Raw genomic sequence first — 14,965 nt, 5'->3', positions numbered from 1 at the left:
GTAGAGTGCTGTCCTAGAACTGTGACTACCTCCTTTCGGCTGAGGATGAAGGATTTCAACCAGTTAAAAAGGTCATCCCCCACACCCATTGCAGAGAGTTTCACCATAAGCCTTTTGTGTGGCACAGAGTTGAAAGCCTTAGCAAAGTCAAGGTAGACAACATCCACCCATGAGCCACTGTCAGTGATCTGAGTAATGTCCTCAAGGAACTCGACAAGCTGGTCACTGCAGCTGGAGTTAGGGACAAATCCATATTGTGAGGGTCGGATGAGACTGTGAGAGCTCCAGAAGTTCCAGAGTGTTTCTCTGACACACGATTCCATCAGTTTTGCAATACAGCTAGTGAGACTGACTGGGCGATAGTTGACAGGTGATGTGCGGTCACCCTTTTTGAACAGAGAGAATGACACTGGCAGTTTTCCACTGCTCCGGAGTAGCACCATTGTTGAGACAGTACTGGAAGAAAATAGAAAGCTGGTGTAAAAGGAAGTGCCTGCCACGTTTGAGAAGCAGGTATGTAACTCCATCGAGACCAGGGGAGGCATAGTTGCGCTTATTTTGAAGGTGACGTCGCAGCATTTCAGGTGTAAATTCCATAGTTGTTATGGAGTTTGCTGTTAGTGATGGTGAAGATGGTACATTTTGACTTTCGACAGTGAATATGTTTGCATAGCACTCGGCAATGAGTTCTGCGCATTCCTTGGGGTCGTCAGTGATCTGGTTCGTGTGAGGGTTGCGAAGAGGGCCCACTGGAGAGTGAGGTCTCTGCTTTGAATGCACATATTTTCAGAAAACCTTGCTGTCAGGATTGGCTGCTATGCACTGTTCAAATTCAAGCACTGCATTTTTTTGTCACTTGCTTGAGATGGTTGGAGGATTTATTCCGCTTCTTCCTGTTGGTGTCTGATTTATGCAACTTGTATTCCTGTTCAGCAGTCCGACGTTCCTTCCTGGCAAGTCGGACCGCTGAAGTTTCCCAAATTGCCCTTTTGGGGCGGTTCTACTTTTTTTGTTTACGTGGCACTGATGCTGCACATGCTGCCCATATTGAGTCCAGGATACTCTGGAGTATAGTATTCACATCTCCAGAGTTGTAGAATTCACGCCAGTTTGGGTGCTGTAGTTCAGTGTGGTACAGGTTCCAATCTGCTCTCTTCCAATCGAAGGAAGCAGATTGGAGATGGTTCAGGTGTTTGTTGCCCGCAAGAGCCAGATTGGCGATGATCATAGCATGATCAGAGTCACCTAGAGGTTCCTCCGTAGTGCAATTGATAACCGCTTCAGGAGTTGTGGTGAAGAGCAGGTCCAAGGTGTTGTCGCCTCTTGTTGGAGAGGTGACTACTTGTGACCAGTTTGAGTCCAGCACAAGCTCAACAAAATCGTTTGCACTCTGTGGCCAACGGAAGGTTTCCCAATCGATCTCAGGATGATTGAAATCGCCTGCAATAAACACATAAGTGGCTGTTTTCCTGGCTGCAGCTCGGAGGATGTTGCAAAGCTGTGTGTCCTGATGGTAATTTGGGGGACGATAAACAACGTCAAGCAGGAGTGTTGACATGGTCATACGTACGTCACAGAAAAAAACTTCTTCTTGTGATTCGTTCAAATCGGCACAAGGAATTACCAAAAAATTTGAACGAACGTAGACCATCACACCACCACCACGGCGGTTAGTACGGTCCTTACGGCAGAGGTTGTAGCCCGTGATGTTGAAAACCCCATCACAGAGTAAGGAATGCGCCCATGTTTCCGTGACAGTGATGAAAGTCAGGGTCAACACTTCTGACGTAGGCGTTGAACAATTGTATTTTGTTGCATGAACTGCGAGCATTTAAGGACAACAATTTGTACCCTGCTCGCAGTTTATGATGGTGTGTGGAGGATGGCAGATTGTCCTGGCTTAGTTTCCCTGAGTTGCTGTATTCTTTTTAGTTATTGTGGGTAGAGAGCACTCAGACCAGCTGGTATCTCTCTTCCACGTTTCATCAGTCTTGACAAATCTCCAGATTTGTCCATCTTCCCGAAGACTTAAGCTTTCCTGTAGAGCTGAGTTCCTATTCAGGGAAGCCGCTACACTTAGCTTCGGACGTAGATCGGACGGTAAGCCTGGGCGTGTTCGGAAGCTGGTCCGATTTTCACACCCAGCTTTAACTGAGGCCAGATGGTAAGAGGTTGCCTCAGTGTGGTCCGAAAAAGACAGCTTGATGAGCCTAGGTTTTGGGCCAGGTCGTCCAAGGCGGATAGCACCCGTTGGGGGAACGCAGCCTAGGTCTTTGGCTGAGTTGGCAGCAAATGCCTGAAGATCAGCCATGTCTTCAGGCACCCCAATGGCAATGACTTCATGGGTAGCAGAATCCGCGGTCTTAGATGCGACAAGAGGTACAGGTACAGGGAGGTTCTTTAGCAGAGCATTCCGATAAGACCCCTCATTGTGGAGTCCAACCTGAATGGTTGCTTTTATTCCTGCTACTTCCCCTCTTAAAGCACAGATCGATTGTTGCAGTTCTGCAAGAACCGCACTGGTCAATTGGTGTTGTTGTTGTTGCTGCTGCTGCTCTGGTTGTGGTTGATTTTGTTGTTGCTGCTGTTTGTTGTTTTTTGCTGCTGCTTGCTCTAGTTGTGGTTGATTTTGTTGTTGCTGCTGTTGCTGTTCCGCCTCCTCCACGGGAGTGGCAGGGGGGACACAATCGTCGGTTGTGGAGGCACGCAGGCCTGACACTGAAAAGTCCAAGATTTAAGCTGAACCATCTTCCAGAGTCTATCCATCATAGCATTATGATGGCTCTTTTTTTGGCCTGGGATCTTCTGAAAGTCCGTGGCACTTGGAGGCAGACAGAGAGGAGGCATGTCCCACATTCGACCCAGCGATTACGGAACGTATTTTCGGGTTCCGTACAGATGTGGCAGGTGTGATTTTCTGGGCAGTGTTCTATTTTGGAGCAGCGACCAGTCTTATCGCACGCCGCTATGGATTCCACCATGGCGATTCTGTTGCTTCTGGTCATCCGTAGAGACAGAAAATGTAAACAACAATACGATAAAAGTAAAATATAAAATATTTGTTTTTAATTCGTTCTTTTTTTGTGTATATTCCTTTTGTTCTTAAATATTGCGTGTGTATATATAAAAGGATTTGTGCGTATGTTTAGTGTAGACACGGAGAAAGTTTGTAAACAGAAATGAAATCAGTGATTTTTTAATTTTTTGCAGTGTACTCCGTCACATTAAATAGTGTGATTTCTTTTCACTCTGCACGTATATACATGTCTGCTACAAGTATCTATGTATGTATGTATGTCACTGCTTTATAAATTTTGGACGTACTTACTGTCGTTCAACGTTTTCTTTTACCCTCAACTACACGTGGTGAATTCTTCCATTGTAGATCTGTGGTGGTCATCGTCGTAATATTTTCTCTTTAGTTTCCTCGCCAAATTGATTATACTCTAATCAAACCATTTGTTTGTCTACATGTGAATGTGTCTTTGTTTTAGTAACATTGTATTTTCCTCCTTTTCCTTTTTCCTTCCCATATTATATGGAACTTCGGTGGACAGCTACTCTAAGACTCCAGCTGCCAGGTCGCCATATTCCTTGACCATATGTCTTCTCAAGTATGACATATCGCCAAATGTCTCGGTCACTAGTCATTGCTTCCATATGGCCCATCATTTGATGATTATGCTTAAGCACCTCATTCCATGTCTTCCTGGGCCTCCCTCTTCTACAGCTTCCTCCCACTGGTAGAGATTGGAACTTCTTCAGATGTCGTGTGCAGTTGTCTCTCTTGTACACCACATCTGATGGTTCTTATGCCCAGCTAAGATATATATATATATATATGAATTATCAATATAACATATATCAGAATGAGAAGCACAATCTAAAGAATAGAGCAGACTTTATGATTGAAAATGTGTATGTTTGTGTGTGTGTATGTATGTATGTTTATATTTGTTAATTTTCAGGAACCAAACCATCAGACCTTCTTAGTCCTCAACAGGAATCGTCCTCTATGACACCCAGAACTAAAGTGACATCCAGAAAATATGATGGCATCAAAATAAAACTAATGATTTAGTCAATTTGGCCTATGTGCACCCCAGACTGGTAAAGCGTTAAGTGTATGGTTGGCTGGTTTTTGAAGTTACTGTTGCTTATATATATATATATATATATATATATATATATATATACTGTTGTGTCTCGGGGGAGGGTCATTTTCTTTTTGTGCCTTATAATTTTACACACTCACCGGTGAAATGTCCGCTTAATGTAGAAACTGAGAAGAACGTAATGGAGAGCCTCCAGCAAATAGCTAACTCCATCCACCAAAGTATCAAGGTAACTATAGATTAAACCCCACTAAGCACCCCAACAATGGACTCCCTGTACTTGATACTGAACTTGGGTTAGAGACTGTGAACAAAAGAGTGCAGCTCCTCCACTCTTATTACATGGAACCCATAACTTCAAACTATGTCGTTCACAAGAACTCACCTTTCTCACACAACATGGAAATTAAACCATACTGATAGCAGACTTAATTAGAATAATGAACAATGTGTCCCCACTATGCGAACCCTATGAAACGACAAAACACATACAGAACTTTATGCACCGCATGCAGTTCTCTGGATATGATCAAAAAGATAGAGTTCGAGTGTACAGGGGTGCTAGAAATAAATCTGATAACATTATACGTAATGATACCAGTGGTAGCTGCCCTAGATATAGAAACAAAGAATGGAATAGGATACAGAGCACTTGTGACAAAGCAAACGGGGTGAACACATGGCAGAAAAGTGATAAATATGAAGGAGTGATGTTTGTAGAGGCCAAATCCCATGGAGAACTAGCCTGTAGATTTAGGGAAGCTCTGAAGGAGACCAAACTCGACATTAAGATTGTGGAAAAGCCAGGGAACTCCGTCAGATCATAACTATGTAGGACGTACCCCTTTAAGAATACCATATGCACCAATGATAACTGCATGGTATGTAGGATTAGCCCTGGCATTAACTGTAGAACTCGAAATGTATTTATAGCATAGAATGCTTTGAAGGTGCTTGTAAAGACATGAACATGACGTACATAGGGGAGACATCTAGGAGCATAGCTGAAAGACTAAATGAACATTTGAGACAATATGACAACAAAAAGCAGTCCTCCATACTCTACCAACATCCCAAAGACCATCATGGAGGCAACTTGGGTCAACTTGACATCTGCATCTCATCCAAGCAATCAAAAGACCCAACACTCAGACAAATACTCCACATAAGGACACATATGGAGATACGTGTCCACACATATAGAAATGCACATCCATACATACACACACACACACACACACAAGGAGAGAGAGGTGCATACATACACAAAAACACTCTCACATACACACATACATAAAACATACACAAACACGGACATGCAAGCACATGAATATGCAGATTACATACATACAGATGCACACACATACATACATATATACATATGTATACACACACACATGCATGCATAGACACACACACACACTGACCCACACACATGCGCACAAACAAACAAAAAGGAACGCAGTGTAAATAACGGACAGAGTCAAGACTATTGAAAAGGTTGCAAGATGCAACGAAAATTTGAACAAAATAAAAAGGAGAAATAAGTGGAAATTTTGGCAGTGAGTGTGTTAAATTATAAGGCACGAAAAGAAAATGACTCTCCCCAGACACAACAGAATATGCTTCAACACACAAACTCACATAAAGAATCTTGCAAACCAAATCCAAACATGAAATACATATACGGACGTTAAATGATGATGACATATGTGTGTGTGTGTGTGTGTGTGTGTATAAAGTGTACATATGTTGATATTTGTTTGTTTTTTTCAGACACCACATCATCAAACACATCTCTTCATGTTTCGCAAAAGGAAATCTCTTCTGTGGCACCCAGAAATAATGAGACATCCAGAGAAAATGCTGGCATCAAAATACAACTATCGACTGATTCAATTTCTAATGCATCTGTGAGTAAATAGATTCACTTAACATATTTACGTTTAATTGTTATTTCATTTTCAAATGAGGAATCATTAAAGTTAATTAAAACATTTTCTCAATCAAACTCAAACATTTTATTTCCTTCACATCTGATATCTTGGGTATATCTTTTGCTAACTTTAACAACCTCAAACTTACTACAGCCATTCTATAGAGCCTTTCTTAACAACAATATCAACTGCAACAATGTATCTCTCTTCTCTCCATGGAATGTTCCTTCGTTGTTTACCATCAATTACTTTTCTAGGTTGATGTCATCGTTAACAGCACCAATAAAAGCCTCCAGCTTAACAGTGGTGCTGTCTCCAAATCTATTCTCAATGCTGCTGGTCCACAAATACAAAATGAATGCAACGAGGAATATTCTCGAGGTATTTCTATATCTGAAATTGCCGTCACTAAAGGATATAACCTCAACTGTAAGAATGTATTTCATCTGGCATTACCTTACTGGAATGAATATTCCTCTGATTCAGTAAGTATCAATCATATTATATTGATTTATTGAAACAGTTAATGTTTGAAGAGAACCTTATGCATGTTTTGTGAGAATCATAAAGCAAATGTCAGCATCCTGTTTAATATTTGTTCTTCCAAGTTATCATTGGAAGGAAGCAGAAGATATCGATGAACAGGACACTTTTATATATAAATAGAAGGAAAAAAGCCTCATGGCCCAACAACAGTTATTTGACTGATAAATAAGACTATATTAAAACATATTTCTCTGTTTTACTGTCTGTATTGGTGAGTTTTTCTCTGTTATGGACGAGCACTAGAGAGGTTGTCATGTCCTCAACAACACTAAAGACTCCTCTTGGATCTGCATTGTCTCTCTTCATTCACCAACCATTTTACATGGTGGATGGGGTCTGTTTTATTGTAGCAGCATCATGATTGAGGTTGCCTTGTCCCTTGCAGGACTAAAGAGTGATAGGAATGACAGTTGTGTTTAGAAGTGGTAGGAGTGAGAGGAGTTGTGAGAGGAGGATATATTTATTACAACTTAAAGGTTTCTTCCTGTAATAAGAAAATAATTTAATAAAATGTTCATTATCAATTACTAAACAATTATTTTTATTAGATTATTCTGGCAAACTTGACTCGAATAATAACCATTTGTCTGGAGAAGCTGACAGAATGGGAGCAAAGAGCCTGGCATTTCCTATATTAGGGGCTGAAATGAATAATTGGAATACCCGAACATGTGAAGCAGTGAAAAACTATTCAGATCAAAATTCAAGCATCAATGTTACTGATAGAAGCAGTTTGTTTCAGATGGTTTGTTTGTGGAGGTTTGGTTGCAAAGGTTGGTTGATGTTGATATTTTGGAATTTACCAAAAGCATATTCTGCAAGAAATGAAGAAAATAGAAACAAGAATCTGGAATCATTTTATAAATTTCCCTGCATGACATCCATATGCCTTCTGTTCTGGCAAGCTTACTTGGTCTCATCACCACTGTAGCACATTTTGAGAGTCCAAACTCCATCTTGATATCATTCACAAAAATCTGCACAGACTGGATTAAGCTGTCCAGTTCTGTCTCACTATTTGTTAACAATTTTGAGTCATTCCTGAATGCCTGCTGGTAAAGTTTTCGCTTTTCTTCCCACATCAACCCCAACTTGTCTTCTGCTGCTGTCTTTCACTTAGGGGTTTTATTCACAGTGAAAAAAAATCAGTGGAGACACACTGTCCCCCTGGAAGAGTCCTCTGTTGATATCCACCTCTGCCAGTACTTTCCATACTCTTCCATATAAAGCTTTTCATGTGTTTTGCTACTCTCCTATATTTCTTTAGTTCTTGCTGTCCAAGATTATGTTATCAATCATTATTATTATTGTTGTTGTTGTGTGAGAGTAGAGTGCCCCCTGGCGAGAATGGACTGGGCCACTATATATAAAAAAGTAGTAGTGGTCTGAATAAGTGTGGAAGTTCGGGTTGGAGGGCAATTCATGCTAGTTCTACAGTTCATATGTTGATAGTCAAAGCTGGAGCTGAAAGTTTACAGATCGAGTTAGCATGTTGGTTTGTTGGTTGTTAAAGGATTGTTGTTATGTTCTGCGTGGATACTGCCAGTTTTTCATTACACTGTTGCAGTGTATTTGTTTATCCATGAGGATAAACATATCTGGCAACAAGGATTGTTTGAAACTTCACAGGAAATAGCTCCAAGAGAAGCAACAGCGACAACCACAAGAGCTGCAAAAACAAATACTACAACATCAACAACAGTAATTGAGTTTTACAGTCAGTGAAGTCCGCAAGTCCAGTAAGATTGTTTATGCCAGATGGCACGGCTAACACAATTTACGTATAATCCAGAGGAGAATATTATGTCTCCCGTGTATTATAGAAGATATGAGGAAATTTTTAACAATGAGTGCAAGTCACGGTCAGAGGAGGAGTAAGGCTTTCACTACACAAGGTAGCTCCTGCCAAACATGAGCAGTACTGTAACTTTATTCTGCCCAGAAAGTTGAGTGGGATTAATTTCCAAGAAAGCGTGGAATTGTTTTCAAAATTTTGTTTGTAAAAGTTCATTGTTGAGCGCTTTAATGGAGTAGTCAGCCATACGTGTGAAAATTTCAAACTTCAGCATCTCACTCAGGATATGTTCAAATCACTTACCTTCATGTAAGGACTTATAGCACTTGAAGACATTCAGGCAAGGATTCTCTTGAAAATGGAGCAAGCAAACCAGGATTCATCTCTACAGACCATCACTGAAGAACGTCAGACTATAGTAAATGATGTGAAAATAATGGCGGATAAAGACTCTGCAAAACTTCAAATGTGCTGACCTGGAAAGCAGAATCCAAAAACGTATCAGGCCCCAAACTGTGTTATGGTTATGGAGGCCTACACTACGAAAAGGATTGTCCTTTTAAAAACAAAAAGTGCTATAGTTGTCATAAGCTGGGACACAGGAGTTCTCATTGTAGAACAAGACAGCAAAGCTCAAATACAAAAAGTTCTAAGATGTTTTCAGCGGAGATCGATTGTGATTGAGAAACAAGAAAATTCGTGCATGTAAAGATAAATGATGTGAATACCAAGTTACAGTTAGACTCAGGTAGTGACATCTTCATTATAAATGCAGATACTTTGAAAACATTGGTAAACTGAGATTACGCAAAACAGCGAAAATAGCATGTGGTGTAACGGGCGACAGATTACATTTGATGGACAAAACATGTATCGACGTCACATTCCGAGGAGAGACACGTGAAGCAAAATTATTCATCTGTTTGGTACAGATTGGCTAGAACTATTCAATTTATGGTACTTCCCCGTAAATCTTTACTGCAATAAAATAAATGGTTGTCACGTTAAAAACAAGTCTACAGAAGAAGTGAAGGAAAAATTGGAAAAAAAATGTTCCTGCAAGTGTTATTTAAAAGAGTGTTAAGAGAAGCAGTAAATGAATCAAAATGTCATTAACTGCGGTTGACCAGCGTGTTTATTCTTCCTGTTTTGTCATCCATTTTGTGGGGGAAGGGCAGCTCAACTGAATTTATTTTTCTGTCAAAAGTTGTTTGCATTTTCCCCGTCACCATTGGAGAAAGCCCAGCAGAACATGGTGAGGCCTATATGTGAAAGAGGGGAGAGATCGAGGCTCAAATACAAAATGCTTTAGGTTCTGTCTAATGACACACATAAATACATTCTTATATATTTATGATGATGATGATGATGATATTACAGTACAGCTTTTGAAAAAATACAATAAAAGTAACGAGAACAGAATACATCCTCTTCATCACCTTCATCTCCATCACCACCACCACCACCACCACCCGTGTGCGATAGAATTTGTGGAGTTAGATATTCTATGGCTTGACGCCTTTCTGTCACCAACCCTCACCTCGTTCCAAGGGAGGTAACTATTTCTGCATTTTACAAAACATCACAAACTATTAGAAACAAAGGACACTGCTTGCATAACAGGGACACTCGTTTACAGCTAAGAAATAATGTAAAGGCAAGGAGACACACACACATATGTGTGACAGGCTTATCTCATTTACTGCCTGTCAGACTCAATCACAGAGCTTTGATTGGCCTAAGGCTATAGTTAAAGACACTTGCTCAAGGTGCCATACATTGAGACCGAACCTAAATCAAGGTAATTAAAAGTAATAGCATCAGAAGCAGTATTAATACCAAAAGCAATCTTTATATCCAACTAAATGTGGATGTTGTGTTAGAACACCAAATACTGCCTTATTTACCTTGAGAGGACCTCTCATATGGATGCACGGTCCATAAAGGCACTCATATTTATTTGTTGGTAGATGTCAGTCATCTGCTACAGGCACCAGAACTGCCAGATCATGTATTTTCACTCTGCTCAGGTTCATCAGTGACAGACACCCTGTAGCAACATAACAGCGAAATCTCCCTGTCAACGATATATAGACAGTGATGTCACAAATAGCCTGAAGGCTTATTAAAGATAATTAATAGCAACAGAAGCAGTGTTAATACCAAAGGCATTCTTTATGTCCATATGCTGTAATGAAGAAATAGGGGAAATTCCTGTCCACTGTAGAACTGTTTTTGAAGTTCTTTCTTTTCCTTTGTCATCTCTCTTATGAATGACCATGACCCTAATTGTTGGACCTCCTCCACCTCCTCCTTCTTGCTTATAATATCAAAAAATAATTACCTTGTACTCTGCTTTTGTTGCTCAAATATTCTTGGCTACACAAGATGCACCAAAGAACCTCAACTTCAACATTCTTGATAGACATTTCAACAGCAAACACAAGACTCAGCAGTTTTAATGAGAATTGTGAGTGGAGAGAAGAAACAATACAACTTCAGCTACATGAAGACACCATTGCCACATGTTTAACTTCGCTAACACCACATCAGTGGTTCGTGTGGAAGGTTTTTCTGCCGCATCCACTGCAATACCATGTCTCCCAGTAGACTGGAAGGTCGTGGATGGAATATCTTTGATCTGAGTGACAAAGTAATTTTCCTCATTTCCTTATTACTGATTAGAAAGAAATCATTAAATATTTTAAATATTTTGTTTGTCTTTTGTTAAATTAAATCTCTTCTCTTTAAAAAAAGCAAAAAATTAAACAAAAATGATTCTCATGGTTTTAAATTTTACAGAAATTTGAAGAATATCTCCAAAATAAAGCCGAAAATGAAGGAATGATGGATAAACAGGAAAAGGAAAGATTTCATTCAAAAGGTAAACAATTTGTTTGTTGATATTGAATATTATGGTGTTTTGTCACACCGTCTCTATTAAACACTGTTTATTATATATGATTAATGTTATTATCATTCCCTGCCGGTGGCACGATAAAAGCACCACCCGACTGTGGCCGTTGCCAGCACCGCCCCGACTGGCCTCCGTGCTGGTGGCACATAAAAAGCACAATCCGATCTTGGCCGTTGCCAGCCTTGCCTGGCCCCTGTGCCGGTGGACGTAAAAAGCACCATCTGTCCGTGGCTGTTTGCCAGCCCCGTCTGGCACCTGTGCCGGTGGCACGTAAAAGCAGCCACTACACTCACGGAGTGGTTGGCGTTAGGAAGGGCATACAGCAATAGAAACACTGCCAGATCAGACTGGGCCTGGTGCAGCCTTCTGGCTTCCCAGACCCCAGTTGAACGGTCCAACCCATGCTAGCATGGAAAGCGGACACTAAATAATGATGATGATTATTATTAATTATTAATGATTAATGATTCTCATTATTATTATTATTATTATTATTATTATTATTATTATGATTGCTATTATTGATATAGATGTCGCACAGTATACAATATCGTGAGATTGTTGATTGAAGATATTGTGTCTACCGGGGGTTTGCAGTGTTTGTCAAGTCACAAGAAGGACCTCAGGCAGACAATACTTTACACAATTCCAAGTAATGCTGACTTTTGCAATACATCTAGATTGCAGGGTATCTCTAAGGACTTCAGATGTTTTTTCAGATTGGATGGTATTGAACCCAATGCTACGATGACAATAGGGATAACCTTTATGTTCGACTCTTGTACCTGCCACATCTTAGCAATCTCAATTCTCAGGTTTCCATATTTATCAACCTTTTTCTCTTTATTTCATGATGATGTGTTGATCTCCTGGCCCTGCCAAATCGATTATTTGGCACTTTTGTTTGTCCCTCCTAAAGGTTTCTATATCTGGCCTTCAGTTCTCTAACACTTTGTCTGTCTGGAAATCAAAGTCCCAGAGGATTTTTGCCTTCCCCTTTTCGTTCATCACCTTTTCTGGTGTATGTTGGTACCAAGCACCATAACCTCATATCCATACTTATGGCATAGTAGCCAGTGGAGGTTTTGGGCTACTTTGTCGTGTCTACGCATGTACTCTTCCTGCGCATGACTTTCTCAAGCACTAACAGTGAGTCACACTTTCACACCCTCTTCCTAGACATTCTGCAGAGGTCCGTTGCTCTTGTGTGGTATATATTCTTTTCCACTGAGTCCTAGGCCCAAATGATTAGGCTTTCAATATTTTTTATTAGGTCACCCTCTATGATGCTTCTTTGTCTTTTAATTTGTTGGTTCCACAGTGGAACTGACCATGTAATTCCATACGGAGTAGGGTTTCTTCTCTCTCGTCGGCTGTTCGTGATCAGAATTCATGTTTACCTCAAGTTCCTGTGTTATCAGGTGCAGCTGCAGCAGGTCTGCCAGTACCACTGCCAACATCATCATCATCATCGTTTAACATCTGTTTTCTAAGCATGCATGGATTGGACAGTTGACAGGAGCCGGCAAGGTGGAAAATAACTACCCTTCGCTACTCTGTCTGTTTTGGCAGGAATTTTACAGCTGGATGCACTTCCTAACACCAACCACTCAGCAGAGTGGACTCAGTACATTTTACGTGGAACTAGCACAACAAAGTTAGTTTTGGCATTATTTTTGCAGCTAGATGCCCTTCCAAATGCAAGCCATTTCACAATGTGCAGTGGATGCTTTTTACATGGCACCAGTGCTGGCAGGGTCACCAAGATAATGAATTATGAGAGGGGCAAGGCATTTGATGAGGAGAGCTTGTGTCAGATGATAAAAGGTTAGAGTGTGACAGAGAGACAGAAAGAGGGGTCTTGCCATAACAGAGAGGGCATTGGAGGAGGTGATCCAGTAGTAGATGATGAAATGTTAGAGTGTGACAGAGAGACAGAAAGAGGGGTCTTGCCATAACAGAGAGGGCATTGGAGGAGGTGATCCAGTAGTAGATGATGAAATGTTAGAGTGTGACAGAGAGACAGAAAGAGGGTTCTTGCCATAACAGAGAGGGCATTGGAGGAGGTGATCCAGTAGTACATGATGAAATGTTAGAGTGTGACAGAGAGACAGAAAGAGGGGTCTTGCCATAACAGAGAGGGCATTGGAGGAGGTGATCCAGTAGTAGATGATGAAATGTTAGAGTGTGACAGAGAGACAGAAAGAGGGGTCTTGCCATAACAGAGAGGGCATTGGAGGTGGTGATCCAGTAGTAGATGATGAAATGTTAGAGTGTGACAGAGAGACAGAAAGAGGGTTCTTGCCATAACAGAGAGGGCATTGGAGGAGGTGATCCAGTAGTACATGATGAAATGTTAGAGTGTGACAGAGAGACAGAAAGAGGGGTCTTGCCATAACAGAGAGGGCATTGGAGGAGGTGATCCAGTAGTAGATGATGAAATGTTAGAGTGTGACAGAGAGACAGAAGAGGGGTCTTGCCATAACAGAGAGGGCATTGGAGGTGGTGATCCAGTAGTAGATGATGAAATGTTAGAGTGTGACAGAGAGACAGAAAGAGGGGTCTTGCCATAACAGAGAGGGCATTGGAGGTGGTGATCCAGTAGTAGATGATGAAATGTTAGAGTGTGACAGAGAGACAGAAAGAGGGGTCTTGCGATAACAGAGAGGGCATTGGAGGTGGTGATCCAGTAGTAGATGATGAAATGTTAGAGTGTGACAGAGAGACAGAAAGAGGGGTCTTGCCATAACAGAGAGGGCATTGGAGGTGGTGATCCAGTAGTAGATGATGAAATGTTAGAGTGTGACAGAGAGACAGAAAGAGGGGTCTTGCCATAACAGAGAGGGCATTGGTGGAGGTGATCCAGTAGTAGATGATGAAATGTTAGAGTGTGACAGAGAGACAGAAAGAGGGGTCTTGCCATAACAGAGAGGGCATTGGAGGTGGTGATCCAGTAGTACATGATGAAATGTTAGAGTGTGACAGAGAGACAGAAAGAGGGGTCTTGCCATAACAGAGAGGGCATTGGAGGAGTGATCCAGTAGTAGATGATGAAATGTTAGAGTGTGACAGAGAGACAGAAAGAGGGGTCTTGCCATAACAGAGAGGGCATTGGAGGTGGTGATCCAGTAGTAGATGGTGAAATGTTAGAGTGTGACAGAGAGACAGAAAGAGGGGTCTTGCCATAACAGAGAGGGCATTGGAGGTGGTGATCCAGTAGTAGATGATGAAATGTTAGAGTGTGACAGAGAGACAGAAAGAGGGGTCTTGCCATAACAGAGAGGGCATTGGAGGTGGTGATCCAGTAGTAGATGATGAAATGTTAGAGTGTGACAGAGAGACAGAAAGAGGGGTCTTGCCATAACAGAGAGGGCATTGGTGGAGGTGATCCAGTAGTAGATGATGAAATGTTAGAGTGTGACAGAGAGACAGAAAGAGGGGTCTTGCCATAACAGAGAGGGCATTGGAGGTGGTGATCCAGTAGTACATGATGAAATGTTAGAGTGTGACAGAGAGACAGAAAGAGGGGTCTTGCCATAACAGAGAGGGCATTGGAGGAGGTGATCCAGTAGTAGATGATGAAATGTTAGAGTGTGACAGAGAGACAGAAAGAGGGGTCTTGCCATAACAGAGAGGGCATTGGAGGTGGTGATCC

The 14,965-nt window shown here is 41.2% G+C and overlaps 1 protein-coding gene across 7 annotated transcripts in view; it reads left to right on the top strand.

The window, feature by feature from the left end:
* The window catches only part of LOC115209556 (protein mono-ADP-ribosyltransferase PARP15), a 199,333-nt gene that overhangs the window by 59,316 nt on the left and 125,052 nt on the right, over positions 1-14,965 (top strand). For 5 of the 7 annotated variants that reach the window (XM_029778023.2, XM_029778009.2, XM_029778016.2 and 2 more), the window contains 2 exons: positions 6,310-6,537; positions 11,196-11,277. In XM_029778023.2, coding sequence (XP_029633883.1) covers positions 6,310-6,537; positions 11,196-11,277 — 310 coding nt within the window. Of the gene's footprint in view, positions 1-5,891; positions 6,029-6,309; positions 6,538-11,195; positions 11,278-14,965 lie in introns of all 7 variants that reach the window. The other 2 variants (XM_029778002.2, XM_036508643.1) reach the window with 2 other exon arrangements.

This window comes from Octopus sinensis, linkage group LG1 (assembly GCF_006345805.1).
Source record: "Octopus sinensis linkage group LG1, ASM634580v1, whole genome shotgun sequence".
NCBI lineage: Eukaryota > Metazoa > Mollusca > Cephalopoda > Octopoda > Octopodidae > Octopus > Octopus sinensis.
The sequence above is the reverse complement of the archived record's forward strand: the minus strand, read 5'-3'. Positions and strand labels throughout refer to the sequence as shown.